Source organism: Camelus dromedarius, chromosome 6, assembly GCF_036321535.1.
Source record: "Camelus dromedarius isolate mCamDro1 chromosome 6, mCamDro1.pat, whole genome shotgun sequence".
Lineage (NCBI taxonomy): Eukaryota > Metazoa > Chordata > Mammalia > Artiodactyla > Camelidae > Camelus > Camelus dromedarius.
This window is the reverse complement of record NC_087441.1, coordinates 39,245,866-39,267,816: the sequence shown is the minus strand read 5'-3', so window position 1 is coordinate 39,267,816 and position 21,951 is coordinate 39,245,866. Positions and strand designations below refer to the sequence as shown.

Genomic DNA, 21,951 nt, shown 5'->3' with positions numbered 1-21,951 from the left:
ATAAATGGTATTAGAATCCTGCAGAGGCAAGAACTATATTGTTTCAATAGAAACTACAAAGAGCTATGGCATTGAGAGTAGTAACAACAGTGCTACTTTTTGTTTTGTTTTTGTTTTTGTTTAGTCATTGTGGGAGATATGAATTTAGATAGCAACAATGCATTTGACAATAAAGAACATAGAGATGATACCATTCTTCCATCTGACCAGGAAGAGACTGTGCATGGACATGGTGGAGTATCTCCATGAACACTGATTAAACAGTAAACAAATGTGCAAGTGTATCTATTATTCTAAACCTCCATCACTAAATCACTGTATCTCACATGAGCCCACGAAGTTTTAAAATACATCCTTTAATAAAATTGTTTATATAGATAAGGAATCTCCCCTGCCCCTCAACCCCACAAAATGTTTTTCCAGAACCCTGCACACCCTTAGGGTCATCCCTGACTCAACTGTCACTATATTTTTTTTTCAGGAAGCTGAAAGGGTGATTTGACTTAAATTTTAATTTTCCACTTTAACTCTCAAGTTTATTTTCCTTCCACACATTTAATAAAATTCATACTGCATTTCACTAACCCTATCTTCTTCCATAACTCTTTTGCTCCTTCATTTTCTCTCCTCCTTCCCCACCTAGTCCCTTTCAAATCCAAAGCAAAGGCAGATGTCAGAGAGGGAGGCGGTATGCAGAGAAGAGGGAGAGACAGAGAGAGACAGAGGAGAGAGAGAGGAGAGGGAAGAGGAGGAAGAGAAGAAAAAGTAAAAGAAAACAAATGATCAAAATGATCATTACTAGGGTGAGAGAAAAGGAACATGTACAAATGCTATTTCAAGTCTGTCCACCTTATACTTCATCCTTGGATGCAAGGTAATGTGGAAGTGTAGCCTACTTAAAACTCAATGTTGTCCCTACTTTGTGGTTGCTCAGAATTGAGGTCACCATCTTGCCAAACGGTTCAAGAACATTAGCATCAAGACTGTTAGGGGAGTAACAACTCCGCTCACAGACACCACTCTTGTGGTTAACACCTTGGATCAGAGGTGTTAACCGCTGTCTTTGAAGTCTAGTACACAGCTATCACCAATGTAAGCAAGATCTTGAGGAATCATAGATTCTTAAATCTAGAAATTATCTCGATCATTTTTGCCTAACTCCCCCATTTCATAGATTTGGAAGCTGAGACCCATAGAGGATGCATCTTATACAAATGCATTTGGTAAGTCAACTATAAAGAAGGGCTTTAAACTAGTTTTATAACTCCCTGGTCCAGTGCGTTTAGAATCATATCATGTTAGTACTCCATTGGATTCACTCATTTATTCAGAGAATATATATTTTTTGAGTGCTTATTCTGTCCTGCTCTGCCCTATGTACTAAAGTACAACTGTATATAAAATCCCTGACCCCATGGAACTCACAGTCTAGTAGAGGGAGAGAAAGAATAAACATTATAAATAATCCCAGTGTAATTTTAAAGTGTCATGAGAAAAATATCATGGGGTAAAGGGAAAAGGAAGTACTGAGAAGGAAGTGGTTTTAATTTTAAGTAGGGTGATTGGGGTAGTCTCGTTGAACAAGTTACAGCTAAAGAAAGACATGGGCATGGCGGGGGGTGGGGTGGGGAGAGCATTCCAGGCAGAGGGAACAGCAAGCCCCTCCTTAGGGGGAGAACCTGCCTTCCATTTTTAAAGAACAGCGAGGAGGATAGTGTGGCTGAAGCACGGAATAGGTGGCAGGGTAGTAGGAAATAAGGTTAAGAGATCACAGGAGATGCAGGTGATGGTCAGGGAGTCAGATTCCATAGCGCTTATACTGTTAAATACAAGGGTCTTTAAGGGGCGGGGGGGTCAGTTATGAGCAAAAGAGTGACATGACCTGATTTACATTGTAGCAGGTTAACTCTAGCTGCTGTGCTGAGTCAGAGTAGACTGTAGGAGATAAGCAAGGAGTGGAGGTCAGTGAGGCTTGTAGTACTGAGATTCACTTCCTCAGTTTCATTCTGCCAAACCAAAGGTTCTGAAGTATTTCTCGGAGAACTGCTACTTTTACATTGCTCATCAAAATTGTTACATCATTCACAGAAAATACGCAATCACAGACCTATTTAAATCTATGTCCAGCCGCGTTCATTTTACAGACTCAAAACGGAAGCCTAGCGATCTGAATCTAGAACCCAGACTTCCGGACTCCCATCTGATTTCTCCCCGGATTCACTCTGGCTATTCAGCAGAACAGACCCTTCCGGACCCACTGGCCTTCACACTCCCGTGGGGCCCCAAGAACGCGAAGGCTCGAGAAGCTTCACTAGGACCCCACCACTAGCCAGCACTAAGGCAAAGGCACATTTCTGAGCCTTTGGCTCAGCGTATCTGACCACCCTGCCGCCACTACAGGGTCGAAACTCGGAAACCGGAAATGACGAACTTCGCCCCCAGCGTCCAGCCACCCGCTACACCGTCACGTCCTGGCACGTGAGGCCGGCCTTAAGCCCAGACACATCGAGCGAGGATACGGCGCTGAGGGGCTTCTCCGGCTCAGGCCCTGCAAAGCCCAGAAACCGATCCTTAGGTGTCCGTGGCAAATGCCAGACCGGGCGCCTTCATCATCCGAGCAAATCAGCAAATCCCGAGCGGGCGTGGGACAGGCGGCCCACTGGCCAGGCCCAATCAGTCGAACGCGGAACTAGGGAGCAGGTGGAGGCCGGCGCCGGGCTGTTGCTCAGCAGGCCTGGCCTGGCTTTGGGTCCCGGGCCTCCCAGCCAGGGACTCTGCGCCTGCGCCCGCCTGGCCGCTGCCAGCTCTCCCGGCGCGGCCGCGGTCCCGGCTGCTGCGCGCCGCCTGGGTGTCTGGGCCATCCATGGGCTGCAGCGAGGGCCGCGATGACAGATTACGGCGAGGAGCAGCGCAACGAACTGGAGGCTCTGGAGTCCATCTACCCTGACTCCTTCACAGGTGACTTCCGCGGCCGCCGGCCCGCAGCTACCCAGGGGTGGAGTGGGACCGGCCGCAGTCGCTACGGCCCTCGGCGTCCCGGACCAGGATGGAGAAGCGAACAGCGGGGCCGCATGGCCTCTTCGCCCGCCACTCTTTCCTCTAGTTCTCGCAGAGTGTTCAGGCACTTACTAGTAACTCCACGGCTGTTTCCCCTTCTCCGTTTGTTCCCTGAAATCTGGAAGTCTGGGCGAGGCTGCGAGGGCCCTGGAGTGTCAGGCTTGTAATTCAGTCGGGGGCACTTTGGTTTCCGTGCCACTTAACGGCAGCGCGAGGTTTAGAGAATTACACGAAAATAGATACCCCAAGTGGAAGTAGTCTTTGCAGAACCGCAGAAGTGTCAGTTTTCACATTTTCACCTTTATTCAGGTAGAAAGCTATTTTTCGTACGGTGGTGTTTTAAAAGTTTATGGGATTCAGAGTTCTCGGAGTTACCCAGAATCAGTTTTGAGAGTAGCGTTGTTTCTGAAGTTTGTCGTTTTTTTCTTTTCTTTCTTTCTTTCTTTCTTTCTTTCTTTCTTTCTTTCTTTCTTTCTTTCTTTCTTTCTTTCTTTCTTCTTCTTCTTCTTCTTCTTCTTCTTTTTTTTTTTTTTTTTTTAACATCCTTACATTCTGCAGAATGCCCAATGAATGAGGTGGCCCAAATTTCAGTTTCACTGTAAGACCATGCGTAATTAGACAAATGCTAGAATATCAGATATCACCTAACCTGGCTTCCTCTTGCTACAAGCAAGGTAATGGAGGCTCAGGAAAGGTAAGTGGCTTTGCTATGGGTTGGCCAGCAAGTTAGTGGCAGGACTAGTACTCAGAGATTTGGGACTTGGGATCTAGCTGCAGCTGGGATGTGGGGGAGCAGAAGATTACTTGGTAAATTGGGCTAATATAAAATGTTATTGAGAAGTTTATTAGGTATATTTTAAAGGAAGAGAATTTTTCTGTATTAAACCATTCTTCAGATAATTTCTGAAGACGCTGCAAGATAACCATATCAATATGGTTTCTCTCACATTACACGCAGTTGTTGAGAGGTGATGTAATAAAGCCAATATGAGTGAGGATTGCCTAGGTTTGTGGGATTTACATTCCCTATCCCTTCCTTTGAGTGCTGTCCATCATTGATTGTCAGAATTCAGAGTGTAAGGTATGTTATTTTAACTCATAACTCCAACCCCTCTCCCTTTACATTGCTTAGCTTAGTTTTCTTAGCTCCACCTTTTGATCACTGCTTGCAACAGTAGCAAATTTTGTTCTGCTTTGCCAACAGGCAGATGTCTCTCAGCTATCCCTGTATAGCTCCAGTCCTGTTCATGTTCTCTCTCACCAGCAGTACAGCTATGCTGTGAGGATGTTAAGGGGATGAGTGAAGCGGGGTTTGAGAGTGTCATTAACTGGGTGAGTGTGTATGGAGTCTGGCTCCCTTCTCTATCCTTGCTTACATATCAATGTCTAAATAAAATAGAATATAGGGTCAGTTATTGTATTCTTAACCGAGACATTTGGTTATTTCTAGAACACTGGAAATGTAACAGGCATGAACACAGGGTAGGCAGAGTTAAGAAAGCGTAAGATGTGCTATTCTTTTCATTTCTTTGGACGTAAGGTATCACTCATTATATACTGTGCACGTAAGCATTTATAAAAGTGATACATTTTTAACCCTAAAATTTTTTTTCTTTCAAATTGTGTGGTTCTTTCAAATTGTACCAGGCTCTGATATAGTTCAGTATGTGAAATTCTTGTCAGATGGAAAGTGCTTGAGGATTCTGAGCCAGGGTAACAAAAGACAATTTGTGAATCTTTGACACATCAAGTAATCTGCAGTATCAGCTGAGTCCATCTGCCTCTGATTCCTATCAGCATTCCTACAATTGCAATAAACAAATTAAAGTGAGAAGTCTTGATTTATAATACTTTAGAAACTTTACTTACAATCAGATTCTTTATGAAACCTCAAGGAAGAGGCAGGGGGCTTTGGAATAACATACTTTCATGTTTGGTCTTTTGAAATCTTGAGGATTTGCAAGGTTTACTGGTTTACAGCCTTCTTTCATGCTGATGATTTCATACTTTAATATTTTCATAGCAACTTTAAGAACGAGAGCTTGCTTGTGTCAGTTTGCCAAGGAACACTAATTGGTAGTTTTTGTATCTCATTTTGAATCACATTTAACAGTAGACTTGGTAAATGCCCAATGCTGTTGATGAAGGATATAGATACTTTTTTTTTTTTTAAATAAATGGCTGAGTGCTGACAAAGAATCCTTTGTTAAGTGTATCGTGACCCACTTGTGGATGCTGAAGAGACACAATCCAGCCGACCATAGTCCATTTTCTACAACTGCATGGGGCTACAGCCACACCTTAGAAATGCCATCTTTAAAATTTTGGCCTCTGAAATTTCTCTTTTGTCTATAAACTTTGTAGCCCTACAGTTCTTTCATTTCCATGCTTTTACTGAACACGCCTCTCATCATGAATTCTCACAGACTGATATTTTATCAGACTCTTTCCTGTTCATCTTGCCTCCCTGTCCTGTCTGGCTTCCAAGGTTAGGCAGTTCAGTGATGTTCTTACTAGCATTCCCATGCCCTCATTTACTATATGGTTTCCTTATTTACTAAATATTTTCTGTATTTATTGTTAGGAGCTCAGTCTCTTGGGGAAAGACATCAGATAAGTAATTTACAGCACAGCGGATGATTGCTTTATGGAGATATGTGTAGAATGCAGCCTGAGCAAAGGGAGAAGGGACAATCTAAGGACTGTTTTGGAGGACTGAGGGGTGATGAGGAGTTGTGTGAATGAGACTGGGGGAAGGGGCAAGTGTGCAGAAGGGTGACTGAGAGAGCAAAGTGTGTTCAAAGGACCAGTAGCTGGGTATGGCTAGAGTTTAAAGTGAGAAGTGAGAGTCATGGAAAATGAGACCTGACAAATCAGTAAGCAGGGGCCAGATCACAGAGGGCGCTGTTAGCGACTGAGATGTGATCTTACAGGCCCTTTCCTCCCCACCCCCTGCCCCGTCCCCCAGCTACACAGACACACAGGGCATGTTGTAGACACTGCCATGTCAGACCTGGATCTCAGTACTCAGGTGGCTTCTCTTGAGTTTGTTACTACCTTTGTGGTTGCTGCTTTTCTTTTAATATCTGCCACTTTTTCCTCTTCCTACTTTTTTCCCCCAATTCAGAATGCCTTACATGGCTGAAATTGGCCCTTATTTCTCTTTATTTTCTCTGGCGACTTCATTTAGTCTAATGACTCCCAAATTAAAATCAGGCCCAACTCTCTTTAATTCCATTTGCCCATTTCTGAATGCGTACTTGATACCTTTAACTGAAAGTACTCTGTGTCCTTCAAATATATATGGGTTTTCTTTTCTGTTTCTTGTTTTTGTTTGTGGCACATTCTCTGCCTGCAAATTCAAGTTGGCATCCATCAGCATATTAGATTTTTTCCCTGTTCCCTGCTATTCCCTTTGCTACCAGCCTAGTTCAGAACCTAATTAACTTTGCCGAGATGATTTCGGTGGCTACCTAGTTTCATCCTGCCTCTAGCCTTGTTTTTCTCTTTCCATTTTATGCACTGTTGCTAGATTTATCCTCTATGTTTAGAAATAGAATTCTGACCTTATTACTGCTGCTAAAAAAAGCTATCACTGTCCACGCTAAACTTTCAATTGTATTTTCAACTTGTTTTCTTTACCACGCATACATCCACCAATGGAATAATTTCTAATTCCTTGTGTATTCCTTAAGCTTTTCCCTTGCTGCCATGTTTCTCCGACCTACAGTCCTTTTCTCCATCTATACTTACCGGTATGCCTTAATTCACTGCCTAGCTCAAATGACTTCCCTGGAATTTCTCAGCTGAAAAAAAATTTTTTTTCCTTTTAAATGAAATTCTATACAGTAAATTTATTCAGTTCTGCTAGTTACTAGCCTGTATAGCTTTGGACACATTATTTAAAAGCTCTTTATCTCAGTTTCCACATCTATAAAATTGGAATGATACTATATTTAGCTGATTCTAAGATATTTTTTACATTTAAACATCTCTGAAATATGATGTTATCTTATAATTGATTGCATATCATAGTTTAGTTGGCGTTTTCCTTTTTCTTTCTTATTGGTACATAAGGTAGGGTGCATCACATACTTGATGGCGTCTTAAATTTGGTGAAATACGGTAACAGTATAAAATTAATGATTTTAGTGTGAGAAATAAAGGATCTTTGTATAAATGCATAGAACAGTACAGGTGCAGAGTAATGCCCAATAAATGTTAGCTGTTGTTGGGTGTAGGTGACCCCTAACTTACAGCCTCATGGAGCCCTAAAAAATAATAAGTTGGAATGTCACTGGGTTGAACCCTTATGTTTATAGTTGCAATGTTTGCAGTTTATGACATGTAAATGCTAACGTTGGTCATGAAAAGAAATAAGAATGAAATATATTTACACACATTTGTTAGAAAAAGGGTAGGGCCAGTCATATTTAAAAGCTTTATTATAATTGCCTCTTAGGTATAATTACTTTTTCAGCATCGGCTGGACTGCTGAGGCCAATTAAAATATGAGTGCAGTGAGTCTTTTATCTTCCTGACAAACACCTTTCTACTAATCTTAGATGTTCGTCATTGATTCAAGTACTTTTAAACTTCCATTAAAATGAGGGCGTATCTCTTGAAAATTTGATTGATAATGAATATTTACGAAGACTTCAGAAATTCTCAAGTAGGAAAAGCTGAGTAGTTTCCGTGGCGACTTCTTCAGGGATCCCTGTGCTCTTTCATTTCAGAAAGAGGCCGCTGAGCTGCTCCCAACCTTGACGGGGCCAGTGCTTCCTTGGCCTGGAACGAAGCACAGAGTTTTCTCGTGGGCTCAGCCACAATCACGAGTGGCTTGAGTTTTCCTTGTTTACTCTTGTAATGGTTCTAAGTACGAGTTTTCTTTGTTACTGTCTTTCTCCTTTCATTCCATTAGCTTATTAGCTCTTTCATTCAGCCAAAATTTACTGAGTTTCTCAATACTGCCAGGCACTAACCTAGGAGTTCTCAGAGTTAGTACAGTACTCTTGTGGGGGAACAGATCATAAACAGATGTATAGTATCAAATAGACATCAAGCTGTAAAATGGTATATACAGCTTTCTTATTTATGTAAATGTTGACTTACATGTCTCACTTAACAAACTGCAAGCAATTTGATGTTTGGATTCACAGATAATTTTATAATTCTGTGAAAGATGGTAGAGGCTCAATAATTTGTAAGTATGAACTATGAAATTTGGTTCTAGAGATGACGTGGGAGAAAGAGATAGCTAGAAGACACAAACTCTGACAACTTAATATTCACCTTTGTCATGGAGATTCTGAATTATGCTTCAGAATATATAAGCTTAAAAATTAATGGCAATACTGAGTATTTATCAGTGGGTAGTTTCTAATGAGAAACATCAAACTTTTTTTTTGCCATTCCATTTGGGAATTTTTTTAGAATGTAGTTTTCTATATATAGGTGGAAATTTTGGATTAAAAAGTAAATTACTTAGTTATTTTAATTGATTTGGTATAACTACAAGAGTGTATCTAGTATAGATAGTTCTTTTCGGATTAAAGAAAACTGTAGATTTAAATAGAAATTGATGGACGTTTTATCACTTGATTGTTCTGTTCAGTCTGTATTTGTGGAAGGGGAAATACAGGCTAGGGATCCGTTTCCAGGACTGGATATTGATATTTTGCTCATAAACAAAAGCATGTGCCTTGGGAAGCATCTTAATAACTTTACCTCTGTGTATATTTTCTTGCAGTATTATCAGAAAATCCACCCAGCTTCACCATTACCGTGACATCTGAGGCCGGAGAAAATGATGAAAGTAAGTCTAATCAAAAATATTTGCAGTTTTCCTAAGCTTCTCAGGAATTTTATTCATCCTGCAGCCATTGTGCTGGGCCTTGCACATGTGGAATGCTAAGGTGCTGTTGAGAATCTAGTGTGAATGTTACGGGTTTCTAGTCAGTATTTACTATGTAATAATAGAGAGGAAGTCAAGAGGTGTATTGACACAGTAAGCTTAATTTTTAAAAGTGAAACAAACATAACAATACAGCAGATAGAGAAAGTGCAGGAGATTTTTGTCCAAAACAAGAGTTTGGACACACACGTAATTTAGTAGTTGTGTGGTAGTCCATTGAATACCATGGATTTTTTCCTGTTTGGATATTTGAAGTGTTTACTGGATATTTGCTGTTATAAATTGGGCTGGATAAATACCAATCTGCATGTTTTCCTTTCTTTAGGGATGGATATTCTATTGTTATTTAAATACGTATATACATAAAACCAGATAAAAGCCAGTATTAACATAACTGTGGAACTGAGACAATTATACAAACTGAAATAAAGCAGCTGTAAAACTAATAAAAAAATTAAGTAAATTAATTTAAATTTGGCACGTCAGGGGAGGAATGTCTGAAGTTCGTTTCCACCTTTAGTCCAGTTCAGTTAATGTTGTAATTTGATAAAGACATTATATTAAGTTGGTGTTAACCCAAGGATTTTTTTTTTCCCCTGTTAAGCTAGCCAACTGAAATTCTGCCATGAGCAGTCAGTAATACCAATATTAGTGGTATCACTTGATAACTCTCAATCTGTCTTGTACAATTGAAAATGAGGTTAGCATTGAGATATTACTGAGCTCTGAATTAAAAAGATGTTGGATACAGTTATTTACATATGTTTTTATAGATGGATATTATTTATAAATATGTATATAAAATCTCAGCTATAACATGAGCATCCTTTTACATTTTGTTTAAAATGTGAATATATGCATAGAAAGATACTTTAAAGTAATCTTTAAGAAATACTTTTAAGATACTTTAAATATACCAAAATGAGAACAGTGGTCTCTCCCTGAAGATGGGATTATTATTGATTTTATTTTTCCCTTAATATATTCCTAAGTTTTCTATAGTGTCTATTACATCATATAGTAGAATCAATAAATTTAAAAAAAAAAAACCTTCTGAATGTTCTAGCAATAAAATTAGAAATGTACTAAATAAAAAAAAGAAGAAAAATGCCTTAAAGACATTGTATTTCTTACTGACCTAACACTCTTTCTTATATCCGTTGATTCATAAAATTCTTTAATCATCATACACATGAAATTCTTTGTTCATCATACACAAAATTAAAACAAAATATCAAACTGGCACATTTTAAGGTGTTTTTTCCCCCTTCCCAAGGAGAGAAAAACCTAGATTTCAGTTAAAATCACCAAAATCAGGAGGTTTTAATAATTAAAGTATGAGTTACAGGAACGGCGAAATCTAGACAAAGGGTCATTGTGACTAACAAGTTTTAACCGAAAATGTTTAGCACTTCTACTCAGTTGCACATTGCCTGGCGAAATTGAGAATTCATCAGGCCAGGTAGCAGAGAGATACTTTGCACTAACGTGCCTGTGAAAATCTCACACCTCTACAAGTGTCAGATCTGTAAACTGGCACAGGCCAAAAGACTGAGGGAGAACGTATGGATGAGTCAGGGTAAAAGTTTCTCAGATAACCTCTCAAACTGTCCATTCAAAACCGTGTCCTCTAGCAATGCCTGCTGTCATTGTACAGATAGAAACATGGACTCCAGGGCTGAAGTCAGATATGCTCTGGAAACTGTCTCTGGTAGGGACCTGAAAATGAGCCTAAGGAAGTACTTTTTCTGTGTGTCATACTCAGTGCCTTTTGTTCATCTGTCTCTCATTCTCTTTCTCAGACAAGCAGTATGGTGAAATCGGTGAAATACTCACGCGTAGTGAGTGTACTTCATGTTAGAAGTGACTTTTAGTGTTCCTGTGATTTGTTTTCACTTATCTTTGTGGTATGTGTTGTTTGAATTAGTGATTACCTATCTGGTCTCTTAGTAACCTTGTTATTTTGTAGGAAAATTGTTCGTTGACACGTCATAAAATAATTATTGGTTCAACAAATATGTTGACCTCTCTGTACTTTACATTTTATGGTATTCATATCAAGCTCTTACCTTGTGTCTTCAGCTGTCCAGGCTACCCTCAAGTTTACATACAGTGAAAAATACCCAGATGAAGCCCCCCTTTATGAAATATTCTCCCAGTTAAATCTAGAAGATACTGATGTCTCAGACATTTTGAAATTATTAGCATTACAGGTAAGGAAATAACAAGTTTTGTAATGGCATTATTTTATTGGCCTTAAATATTATATATTAATTATAAGAGTCAGAAAATGCTATTAAATATGTATAGCCCATATATTAAACAAGCAGAATTCAGGATATGAGAGTGTGTGTGTGTGTGTGTGTGTGTGTGTTTACAAAGCATTTTTATTTTTGTTCTCCACTTTAAAATTTGAGTAAGAGAAGTTCTCCCTATACCCTTGTTTGAAATTCAGTCAGCCCTGTGATTTTTGTGATAAAAAGGTGATAAAAAGTCCAGTTAGGTACTATAAATTATAAACACAGTTTTGATTTGGTTCTCAGAATGTCTAGTCCCATGTGCATTTAAAAATTCCAGCTCTTAAAAAAACCCTAAAACTCCCAACCCCTCTGACCTGCTGCAGGCTAGCTGCCTACAATCTGGTAAGAGGGGTGGTGACTGATACATTTTTCTTTCCTATCTCCCCTTCTCCCTAAGCTTCCAAACAGCAGCAGTGGTTTATAACTCCTCCAAAAGAAGATGTTGTGTGGAAAAAAAGAATGGGTATTGGAAAGTTCCTACCTGGCTAGTTCTCTGTTGGGATGGCTCCTTACTCTGGGCATGGCAGATATGTGAAGCTCTGTCTTGTTTAGGTAGAGAATTTTTATGGATTCTTCAGAGCAGGGAGTAGGGAGGGCAACTAAAATCTTACCCCACCATCTTAAAAGCAGGAATCCTGGTTTTGTTCGTTTTTCTAAGAAGAGCTGACAGAAAACATGTCTCCGCCTTAAATGTGACTTGTATATTTCAAGGAGTAGAGGTGCTCTGAATACTGATATTTTAGAAATATCTGGAGCTGTTGGAGAATGCAGAGGGAAACATGATTTCTCAAATGTTAATTTATGCTGATCCTGGGCCCTGTTCACTCCATTACCCAGTATGAAGTTATATCATTTGGTTTAACATGCTTCATTTAAAAACGGTGGAGACAGTGTGGGACAATATACTATATTCAGTCAGTCATGTGTTAATGTAAGTTATTTGAGCTGAGTGATTTTTTAAATATACATTTTATATTTTATTTATACTCAAGCTCCTTCCTTTCAAAAAGGAAATTTTGATTTCTTTCTGATACTTAACTGAGATCTGATGTATTGAGGGAATATATTTGTATTTTTTCTCTAAAAATAGTTGTATTAATTTTTAGTTATCAGAATAATTAATTTATATTACAAAAAACTCAGAAAATACATAAAATCTGAAGAAGAAAATAAAGATTCCTCTTAATCTCAGTAACCCAGGTGTAACTGCTTAGTAACACTTTGGTGTGATATAGTTCCAGACTTTTTTACTTATGCTTATATTTATAGTCTCCCTCCCCCACCCCAGGTTAGGTCAGCCTATACGTAGTATTTTGTGACATTCTTTTTTTCACATAACAATATATATCAGCATCTTCCCATTTTAGTAAACATATATATGGATTGTCATTTTTGATAACTTCATAGCATTTCACTGGATGTATGTGTAATTACACATGTGCTTTTTGAAACACCTTGAATTTATTTCTCATTTTTGCCTGATTTAATACATAATTCTTTGAACATTCTTATATATCACCATTTGTAAATCTTTAGAGCGGGGTGTCTATTGAATCGCTAGTCCCTGGCACATAGTAGACACTCAAATATTTTTTGAATAAATGAAAAGAATGAATTACTGATGAGTATACTGGTGCTTTCTAGAAGTAGGATTGCCAGATTAAAGGTTATGCAGGCTTTCAATACATACTGCCAAGTCGACCCTTAAAGTGATTGTACCAAGTTATCCTCTCACTGTAGCCATTGAGGTGTCTGCCTACTTTTGCTAGCACTAGGTATTTTCATTTAGAAAGAAAAAATGATGGTAAGATGAAAATAGTACATAATTATAATCGGAAGTTCTTTAATTACTAGTGATGTGGAAGTCTTCATATAACTTCTAGTTGTCTAGTTTTCATATGAATGCTGCTTTTTTTGCTTTTCTATTGGAATACTTAACTTTTTAAAAAGAGATCCTACTGGGATTTGTCTTTGAAATGTATCAGGGTTAAGTTAGGTGGCCAGATACCATTCCCCCTCTCACAGACTTTATACTCTGGTGAGGACATGGACCAGCAAACTGGAAATCATGATTCTCTGTGAAAAATGCTCTGATGGGTGAAGTAAAAGATTGGATGAGTGGGCATAGATTTGAGGCACTGGAGAAGCTTCCAAGGTGAAGCTGGGACTGAAGGAAAAGTTTTCAGGCAATAAAGAGAGTAGAAGAGTTTGAAGGTGGAGGAGTAAGCTTGTTACGAGGCATGGGAGACAGAGAGAGAGATCGAGATTATTTCCTTCTGGAACTTCCGGTCATTCTAAAATTACTTGAGCTTAGAATTTGAGATTGGTGGTAACATGTGTTAGAACTAAAAAGGTTAATTCCCAAAGGATTTTCTAAACTGTTTAAAATGTATGGTCTTGCTCCTTACAGGTTTGGGAAGCTAATGAGGGATTTTTAAGCAAGAGACTGAATAGATGAGTTCTGTGTGTACTGAAATGTCAGAGAACTCTGTTGATGTCAGAGGTGACAAGACCAGAGATTTTAAGAAGACTGGTTAAGAGTTTCTTGTAATATTACAAACTGAAGGGGATGGTACCCTGGGTTAGGTAATAATAACAGCGTTGATGGAGAACAGTAGGTGGATTTAAATGACATTTAAGAATAGATAAGAGGTAGTGATAGAGCTTATGATGAGTTGGAGATGCTTTTATATTTGGTTTTAAACCATTTCAAATAGAAAGAAAAAAAGGTACATAAAGATAAATCATAAAAGTATCTACATTCTTTATTATTATATTAGGAAATCACTTTGCCTTCAAAATTCAGTTGTCTCAGCTCTTAAAATACCCCCAAAGAACTAAAATAATGAAAACATGCTGGAGAACCAATATTGTTAGCTATTGTAGGAAAACGTTTTCTGAATTCTTCTTACATTTATGCTTATTAAGTAGAATTTATTGAAATACATATTTTAAGTTGAATATAGCAAATTATAAGACTTTAAAAATGTGAGATACTATTATTTATATACTCAATTGTTAAATGATCCAGGTGTCTGAACTTATGGTATAACTGATATATAATGATAAAATCATAATCAGTAATCATATTATAAACATATGGAGTTTAGTGATTATGCTGAAAGGTCTTTTTTTCCCATTGGTTAGTTGTTTTTATTTTTCTGAGAATTATGTTTCTTACTACAACTTTGTTTTTCTGGTTACATAGGCAGAAGAAAACCTTGGTATGGTGATGATCTTTACTTTAGTGACAGCTGTGCAAGAAAAATTAAATGAAATAGTGGATCAAATGAAAACTAGAAGAGAAGAAGAAAAGAAACAAAAAGAAAAAGAAGCAGAAGAAGCTGAAAAGGTATATTTAAAAGGCATGTTTTCTTTCATTCTTCAAATCTGTTTTTTTTTTTGGTTGTTTGGTTTTTTGTTTTTGTTTGTTTTTGCCTTTGGAAATTTCAGTAATTTTTTGGGGAATCACAGAAATAAACAAGTAAATTTTAGCAAAGCTTTACTAAGTAAAATTTTAGAAGGTCCCTCATTTAGTAGGTGGCATGGCACAGTAATGATTAATAATCAGTAAAGAAAAGCTCATGCAGGTAAAATCAAGGAATATAAACTATTTTACTTACAGTATAGAGTTTAGAACTGTAAAGCCCTCACCAAAGTGATTTAAATAGTTACTTAATGTAAAGAAAACCTTAGATTCTGCAATGAAGTGAAAAATATAAGCTATGTTGTTAGTGCTGTGAATTGGTGTATATTTAAAACATTAATAACCGACAGCAGCAGCTTTCTTCATAACAGTGAATAGCAATGGGGATACATAGTATATTATCTTTGTTTTTTGTAATAAAAATAAAAATGACTTTTCCAGAGTAAGTTGCCAAAACTAATGAGACTAGCCAGTGCAAGCAGAAATCAGACTAAATGTTTTAAAACTTGAAGCCATTTTTCTGTGTTTTTCCTACAAGTGGCTATATTCACTTGTCTAGAAGGTCATTAGGCTTTATTTTCTAAACTGTTAATCTCGTTTTTTGGTGACATGTCTTTCTTCTTTTCTAAGCAATTATTTCATGGCACTCCAGTTACAATTGAGAATTTCTTAAATTGGAAGGCCAAGTTTGATGCAGAACTCTTGGAAATTAAAAAGAAACGAATGAAAGAAGAAGAACAAGCAGGAAAAAATAAATTAAGTGGTATGACCTGCACCCCCTCCCCATTTCCTGTTCCCCTTAAACCCTCTTATATTACTTCTTATATAGCAAGAGGATCATTTGGACAGATTCTCATAAGAAAATAATATACTTAGGCATCTAGGACAGAAATAGAAAGCATTCTCTCTGTAAAATGATGTTTCTTCACACATAATTATAATTAATTTTTGGCTTATCTTTCATTTAAATATTGCAATGGATAGATCTCAAGATACATCTAGCATGACTTTTAGTATCATAAGCCTTAGGAGTGCTAGAGTCAAACCCACTTGTTTTCTAGGACTCTAAGGTAGGCTAAGTTTTAACTTGTTCATTTTAATGCAGATGCATTTTGTATGCTTCTTAGCTCCTTACTAAGTTCATAAATTTATTGAAATTCCCAGAAAAATAGGTTTTCAGACTTGTTTTCTTAAATTATTGTACCTTTGAAAAAGTTGTAGGGAAGATGGAAGGAAACTCTGCCATTCAAATTGAAATATATTTATTTCTTATAGGGAGACAGCTGTTTGAAACAGATCATAATCTCGACACATCTGATATCCAGTTCTTGGAAGATGGTAAGATAATATTAGAATTCCACATGTACATAATGTGCTATTTTTAATATTAAACCAGGAAAACTGGAGTGGTTACATAATATATAATTTTTCCTCCCAGGGCTGTAAAGAAATATATTTTGAAGAATAAATTCTAATGTGTGATTATACATGAAACTATAGCAATATATTTTTTAAAGTATATTTTATCAAAGATAGCACTGGGTAAACAGTGTGGTCACATTAGCCTCTAACAACTGGTCATAAATCAACTCACTGTGACTCAGGTGACTTGGTTTCCTCAAATTTCTAGTATCACGGATCTATGGAAACTGTAATGCATAATCTGTCTTGGAACTGTATAAAAATCTCAATCCCAGAACTCCTAGCATGCTGTCTAACCAGAAATCTTACATTTCATACCACTCTACTGTCTTTGGACGTCTAGTCCCTTATGCTTTTCTTCTCTTTTTCATCCTAACCCTTACTTACCCTCTTTTAATCTTCATTCATCCATGTCCATCCATCCACAAATACTTACTGCACCCCTGCTATAAGCCAGGCATCGTCCTGGCTGCTGAGGATACAGCAGAGAACAACTAGACAAATTCCCTGTCCTCACAGAGCTTGAAGCCTGTATGTGTTTCTTAAACTGGGCTCCATACTCGGTCAGCACTCCAGCAGCACCCTGGGGTCTCCACTCCGTCATCCTTCTGTCACGCCTGTCATGCCAGTTGGGGGTCCTGTAGCATCTTGCCTTTCAGCCTCGTTCCTGGACTGTCTTCTGGAGAAGATTATAAATCAACTGTTGATGGGGCCCACTGCTGAATCATGCCTCTTAACCTGAGCTGGGCTCTTACTGACACTCAGCTTTTTTTTTTTTAATACCTTATTACATTCTTGCTCTGAAGTTTTTAGTCTCAAAAAAACCAACGAACCAAACAAACAAACAAAACCCCAAAACAAAAAACAGGGATGTCCTTTTCTGTCCTCCCTCTCATTTTAGGAGGTTATTTTACTTTGTTTTGTTGAGAAATTCTGAATCTGGAAAGCTTAGGCTCATTCTCTCTTGAACTTGAAAAGTTTTACTGTCTAATCATTTTTGACGTTTTTCCCTGTCTAATGGATTATTTTTTCATATCCAATAACTTACCAAAAGTTCTCTGTTGATTCTGCCTCTGAAATGTCTTTTCAACTCTCTTTTCCTGATTTGAAAGTTTTATTGTTCTTCAACTGGACTTTTGTAATAGCTTCATAAATGAGCTCCCTGCTTCAATCTCTTCCTCCCAGGGTCTTTATCTACCCTGTTGTCACTCACTACCTCTAAGGCAGCATTTCTAAAACCCATGTGTAATCGTGACATTTCTCTCTTGAAAATGCTTTGTGATGTCTCTCTGCTCTTTAGAGGCAAAGGTTGACCTCCATAATCTTTTAGTTTGGCCTCCATCTGTGTTATCACCAGATGTCTTTCCTCAAGAATCTCTTGTTCCAGTTGGAGGTATTCAGCATCTTAGGTTTTCTCTCGGCCTCTGCATAACCTTCTACCTAAAATCACTTCATCCTGGCTCCTTTTCTTGGTGGATTCAAATTTATCATGAAAATATTTCAGATGTCATCTGCTCTTTGCGCCCCTTCACTACTTCTCCCAGATAGCGTCAGTTATTCTTTGGCTTGGACTTAACAAATTGTGTTTTTATTACTGAACTGTTCTTAGGACTCCTTATTGAGTTGAATGTCAGAGGGCTAGAGTCTGGGAAGGAAAGAGGGTGAACAAAATTTTTGGTGACTTAAGAGTACTGTAATATCCTGCTTTTATGTGCTACAGACAAACTGAAGAGTGAAGATGTTTAATGCAAAGCCAGGGTGTTGTTTTTTGTAGGGCTTAGACATTTGGAATCTAGGAAAGACATACCATTGGTTGCAGGGGAATGGGTGAGAGTGAAGACCAAGTTAGATGTGTCAATTAATTATAAGTGTAATTGAGCTTTAATGATGTGTGTTATCTCCAGTATTGGAAGAGAGAAACTCCAGGTACAGGTCTTATGGTCAGTGATAATCAACTCTGTGCAACCAGGGTGTGTCATAGTCGTCTTCAACTTACATAACATGCCAGATCATAAATAATTTGTTCTAGAAAGGTTTTTTTTTTTAATAGCTGGATTTTTAGACTCTAAACTGGAAGCATGAAGTTGCTTTTGAAGTGTGTGAGTGTTTGCTGGCCAGTACAGATGGCTGTTGGTGTGATTACAGCAGTAGTTTGGGGTTTCATTCCTTGCACCTCACGTGCACGTTGGGAGGTCTCTGGCACTGGCAGTGAGTTGTATCTTTTATTTCTGAGTATGACTGAAGGTGAAATCTTCCATCTTTTGCAGCTGGAAACAATGTGGAGGTAGATGAGTCTTTGTTCCAGGAGATGGATGACTTGGATCTGGAGGATGACGAGGATGATCCAGACTACAATCCTGCTGACCCGGAGAGTGACCTGACCGACTAATGAACTGTCCCCGGAGAGGCTTGACTGCCACAGCATCTGTGGCTATGCTGAGAGGGTGTTGATTTTCCTTTCTTTTTTCTAAGAAAAAATAATTTTCAGGAGAATATTCTTCTGATAGCTTTCATCATTGAACTTAATAAACTGATCTTAAAATTTCAAATATTAAAATCTTCCATTCCTCTTATTGGTGGGAAGAAGGTCACATATTGAAAGTCATTTAATGTTGGAGAGAGATCCTGCCTGTAACACCAAGACCAGAAGATTGGCTGCTGCTATGCACAGGTGTGGGTTTACATACAGGGGCTGGACCAACTTGGAGCTTCTATACCGGGGACCGTGGTGGCTTTGGATTCTAAGGGTTGTCATTCATATAAGATAGAAGACTGCGGTGAACAGAATAGTGAACCTTCTGAGTTCTAGCCTTAGGGCATGATAAATTTAAGTCTTAACAAAACCAGAAGCCCATATTATAGTCAGGAATAAAATGGACTTTAGTCCTATAGTAATATTTGAATCAGAATCATTTGTGGAATTATTATAAAGTGTGTACTCCTAGGCCTTTCTCAGTTTAAATTAATAAACTAAACCTCAATCAGAATTTTAAAACTGAAATCTGCCAGTGACACAGGTGATTGTGATGGTCACCCCTGGTTAAGAACCGCTATCCTACAGTTGTCTATGAAGTACGATGTTCCCTGACTTCTAATTGACCAGGTGGAAGTGGTCTGAATTCTTGGGGTTGTACACTGCCTGCAAGGGTAGCACACATCCATTTTCATGTAACCTTCGTAATAGTTTGAAATGATTGACCTGGGGGCTTCAAGTAGGAAAACTAGGCTTCATGCAAGTTATCCAGTCACTGCAGTTTTGGAGAAATGAATCTTAACCCTCATAGGAAATCACTTGTACTATTGCAAATAGCTGCCTCCATTCAAAAATGCATATGCTGTATACCCACAAATGCAGTAATGTCAATCCCACGTTTAGTTTTGGAGTCAGACCTTATGATCAAAATGTAGTTAAGACAAAACTATCATTGAGAAATTCAGTACTTTCACCAGTGTTGATCATGGCTAACAAAAAGGAATAGCAGTAATTTTAAATATTTTTGTGCAGAGAGAAGTCCAAAAGTTTGTTATGTGAGATTTTGCTTTTTGTAAGGAGAGATGCTTTCTGCAGTTGGTCAGGAGTTGCATAAGAACCTGAAAGAATGACTCAGTTAAGGTTAAGAAAAGCAATGGTGAGCAACATAGCACTGAGGTCAATGAGGACTTGACCTTGAAATGTCAAGAATGATTCCACTTGTGGCTCACGTAAATTTTTAAAGTCTACATTTTATACATTTTCTTCAGGGAATTGAATTTCCACCTTTGTCATTTCAGAATGTAGGCAGAATCTAATGAAATAGAAATGAAGACAACCTGTTTAGTTCTAATAATACTCACAAATATTTTCATCCAGAGTAAATATGAACTTTCCTGTTGGCTCTGTATTCTGGGAATTAACCAAGGACTCGGCTTCTCAAACCAGAGTACACATAATCCCAGGATGTATAATAGCATGACTAGCGGTATTTGGCGCAATAATTGGCCCATCTTGGATGATCAGTTTTGCTCTTGGATTTGGGGAAATTTTTGTTTTGGTTTTTCTGCTCTTACTGAGTTGTATACAGTATCACGAGGTTAAAAACAAACACAAATATGTGTATTAATTGTTGTATCCTTGGAACAATGGCACTGAAGAGGTACCTAATTGTTGAATGAATGAATTACAGAATAGAATACAAAAATCTCATGCATTTTAAAAATAGAATATGAAAGTTCAAAAAAATGTTCTATCGGCCATCTGCAGCTTTGAACAATGCTCTAGATTCTGTTACTTCATGTTCTGCCAGCAAGGATGCCTTAGGGAAAAAGTGGCTAAAAACTAATCTAAGGCAACACATCTGAAAGGTTACATGAACATTTCCTAGTTGAGGTAAAACCGAGAGAGATACCAGTAACATCTCTTACCAGTGAAGAGGATGAGATCATCAGTTGTACTGTCACAACCTCCAGAGATACATGTGCCAAGAGGTAAAGAGATGCATTCTTGGATTCAAGAAGAAAGGAGATTGTGGGTGTTCAATATTTATGTGCTAGCCCATTGTTAGGTGTTATTGAGGTGCGAACAGAATGTAGGTGAACTACAAGTAGCTCAGTGTTTGTCTTTCAGAGAATATACGTGACAGGCAACAAAGGGAGGCATCGTATGATTATAGGTCAGAATGAGTCACGAAGTTCAGAATTGTATGGAGTAATTTGAGAGATGCCATTGAGTCTAAAGTGATGGGAAGTTTTTCACAGAAGAAGTGTGAGTTCATATAAATATGTAAATGTGAATGATACTAGTTTGTTAGCTGCTTTAGGCCCTGTATCAGGGTAACAACTGGCAGAATGCTGCCGAAAACGTGTATTGTGAAGTTTGTAGGCTTCTATTTCATGTTACCTTTGTTGGGCAAACTCATCAAAGGACTTGGAAAGAAAGGAGGTAAGTTGGATGCACTGAATCCCCTTCGTTAGTAAAAGATGGGAAAATGCTGGTGAAGGTTCAAGACTATAAAGGGTCATCAAACCAAAAATTCAAATAACAGTGCTATGCAGAACTATAATGGCACCTGAGGTAAAAGGAAAAATCAGCAATTATTTAAAGTTTAGATATTTCATTTTTCATGGATATTAATTAATTTTCGTTTTCAAAAATACTGCATTAAAATATTATTTATCTTAGTTACAGAGTTTTATGCATCTCCTTAAATCTTGCACCTGAGGTTAAGTGCCTCACTCACTTTACCGTCATCCTTGGTATTACAAAAAGGCTCTCAGGGTTCCCTGGTCTCCATCCCCAAGAATATTAGGTAGAAAGACCAGGAAGAGAAACGATGTAGAGCTTTCAGGTCAAATGGGCTTCTTGGCATAAATGAAAGTGCTCAGTGGATGAACAAAATGAAGCCATGTTGTTACCAGCCCCAAGCAGATGGTTAAGGTAAAGTAGTGAAGGGCATGAAATCACAGGAGTGTGGGCTGCAACCACGTGCCCAAGACTTTAAAAAACAGGTCATTGGCCTTAATCACATCAGTCCAAACTTACTTCAATATGATATAGTCATCAGATAAAAATAAATTATACTCCAAATACGGTGGTATTTTTAATAGATTGATTTTTGTGGAACTCCTTTGACCATTTTGAAAATATAGATCTAGAATATTTTCCACCTATACTTTTGAAATAAACTTATTGATATTAATCAGGATGTATCTAGTGACATTTAAATTTTGTTTTTAAAGTATCAGACTGATTCATTTCTATTTAAAGGACTTTAAGACATTAGGATCTGTTACTAAAGGTATTTGTTTTAAAAGGTGAATACTGATGCTAATAAAGGCATGCATTTACTATCTTG

At 37.9% G+C, this 21,951-nt stretch overlaps 1 protein-coding gene across 2 annotated transcripts; it reads left to right on the top strand.

Moving 5' to 3' along the window:
• Window positions 1-2,688: 2,688 nt before the first annotated feature.
• Window positions 2,689-18,677, top strand: RWDD1 (RWD domain containing 1). 2 transcript variants are annotated; one of them, XM_010979143.3, is made up of 7 exons: window positions 2,689-2,958; window positions 8,807-8,872; window positions 11,054-11,184; window positions 14,480-14,623; window positions 15,329-15,461; window positions 15,974-16,036; window positions 18,388-18,677. In XM_010979143.3, exons 1-7 carry the CDS (start codon window positions 2,886-2,888, stop codon window positions 18,507-18,509), a joined length of 732 nt encoding a protein of 243 aa, XP_010977445.1. In that variant the 5' UTR covers window positions 2,689-2,885; the 3' UTR covers window positions 18,510-18,677. The 2 variants fall into 2 exon arrangements, with proteins under 2 accessions (XP_010977445.1, XP_064342820.1); XM_064486750.1 differs by lacking the exon at window positions 11,054-11,184 and adding an exon at window positions 4,262-4,389 and having other exon boundaries at window positions 2,694-2,958.
• Window positions 18,678-21,951: the final 3,274 nt, after the last annotated feature.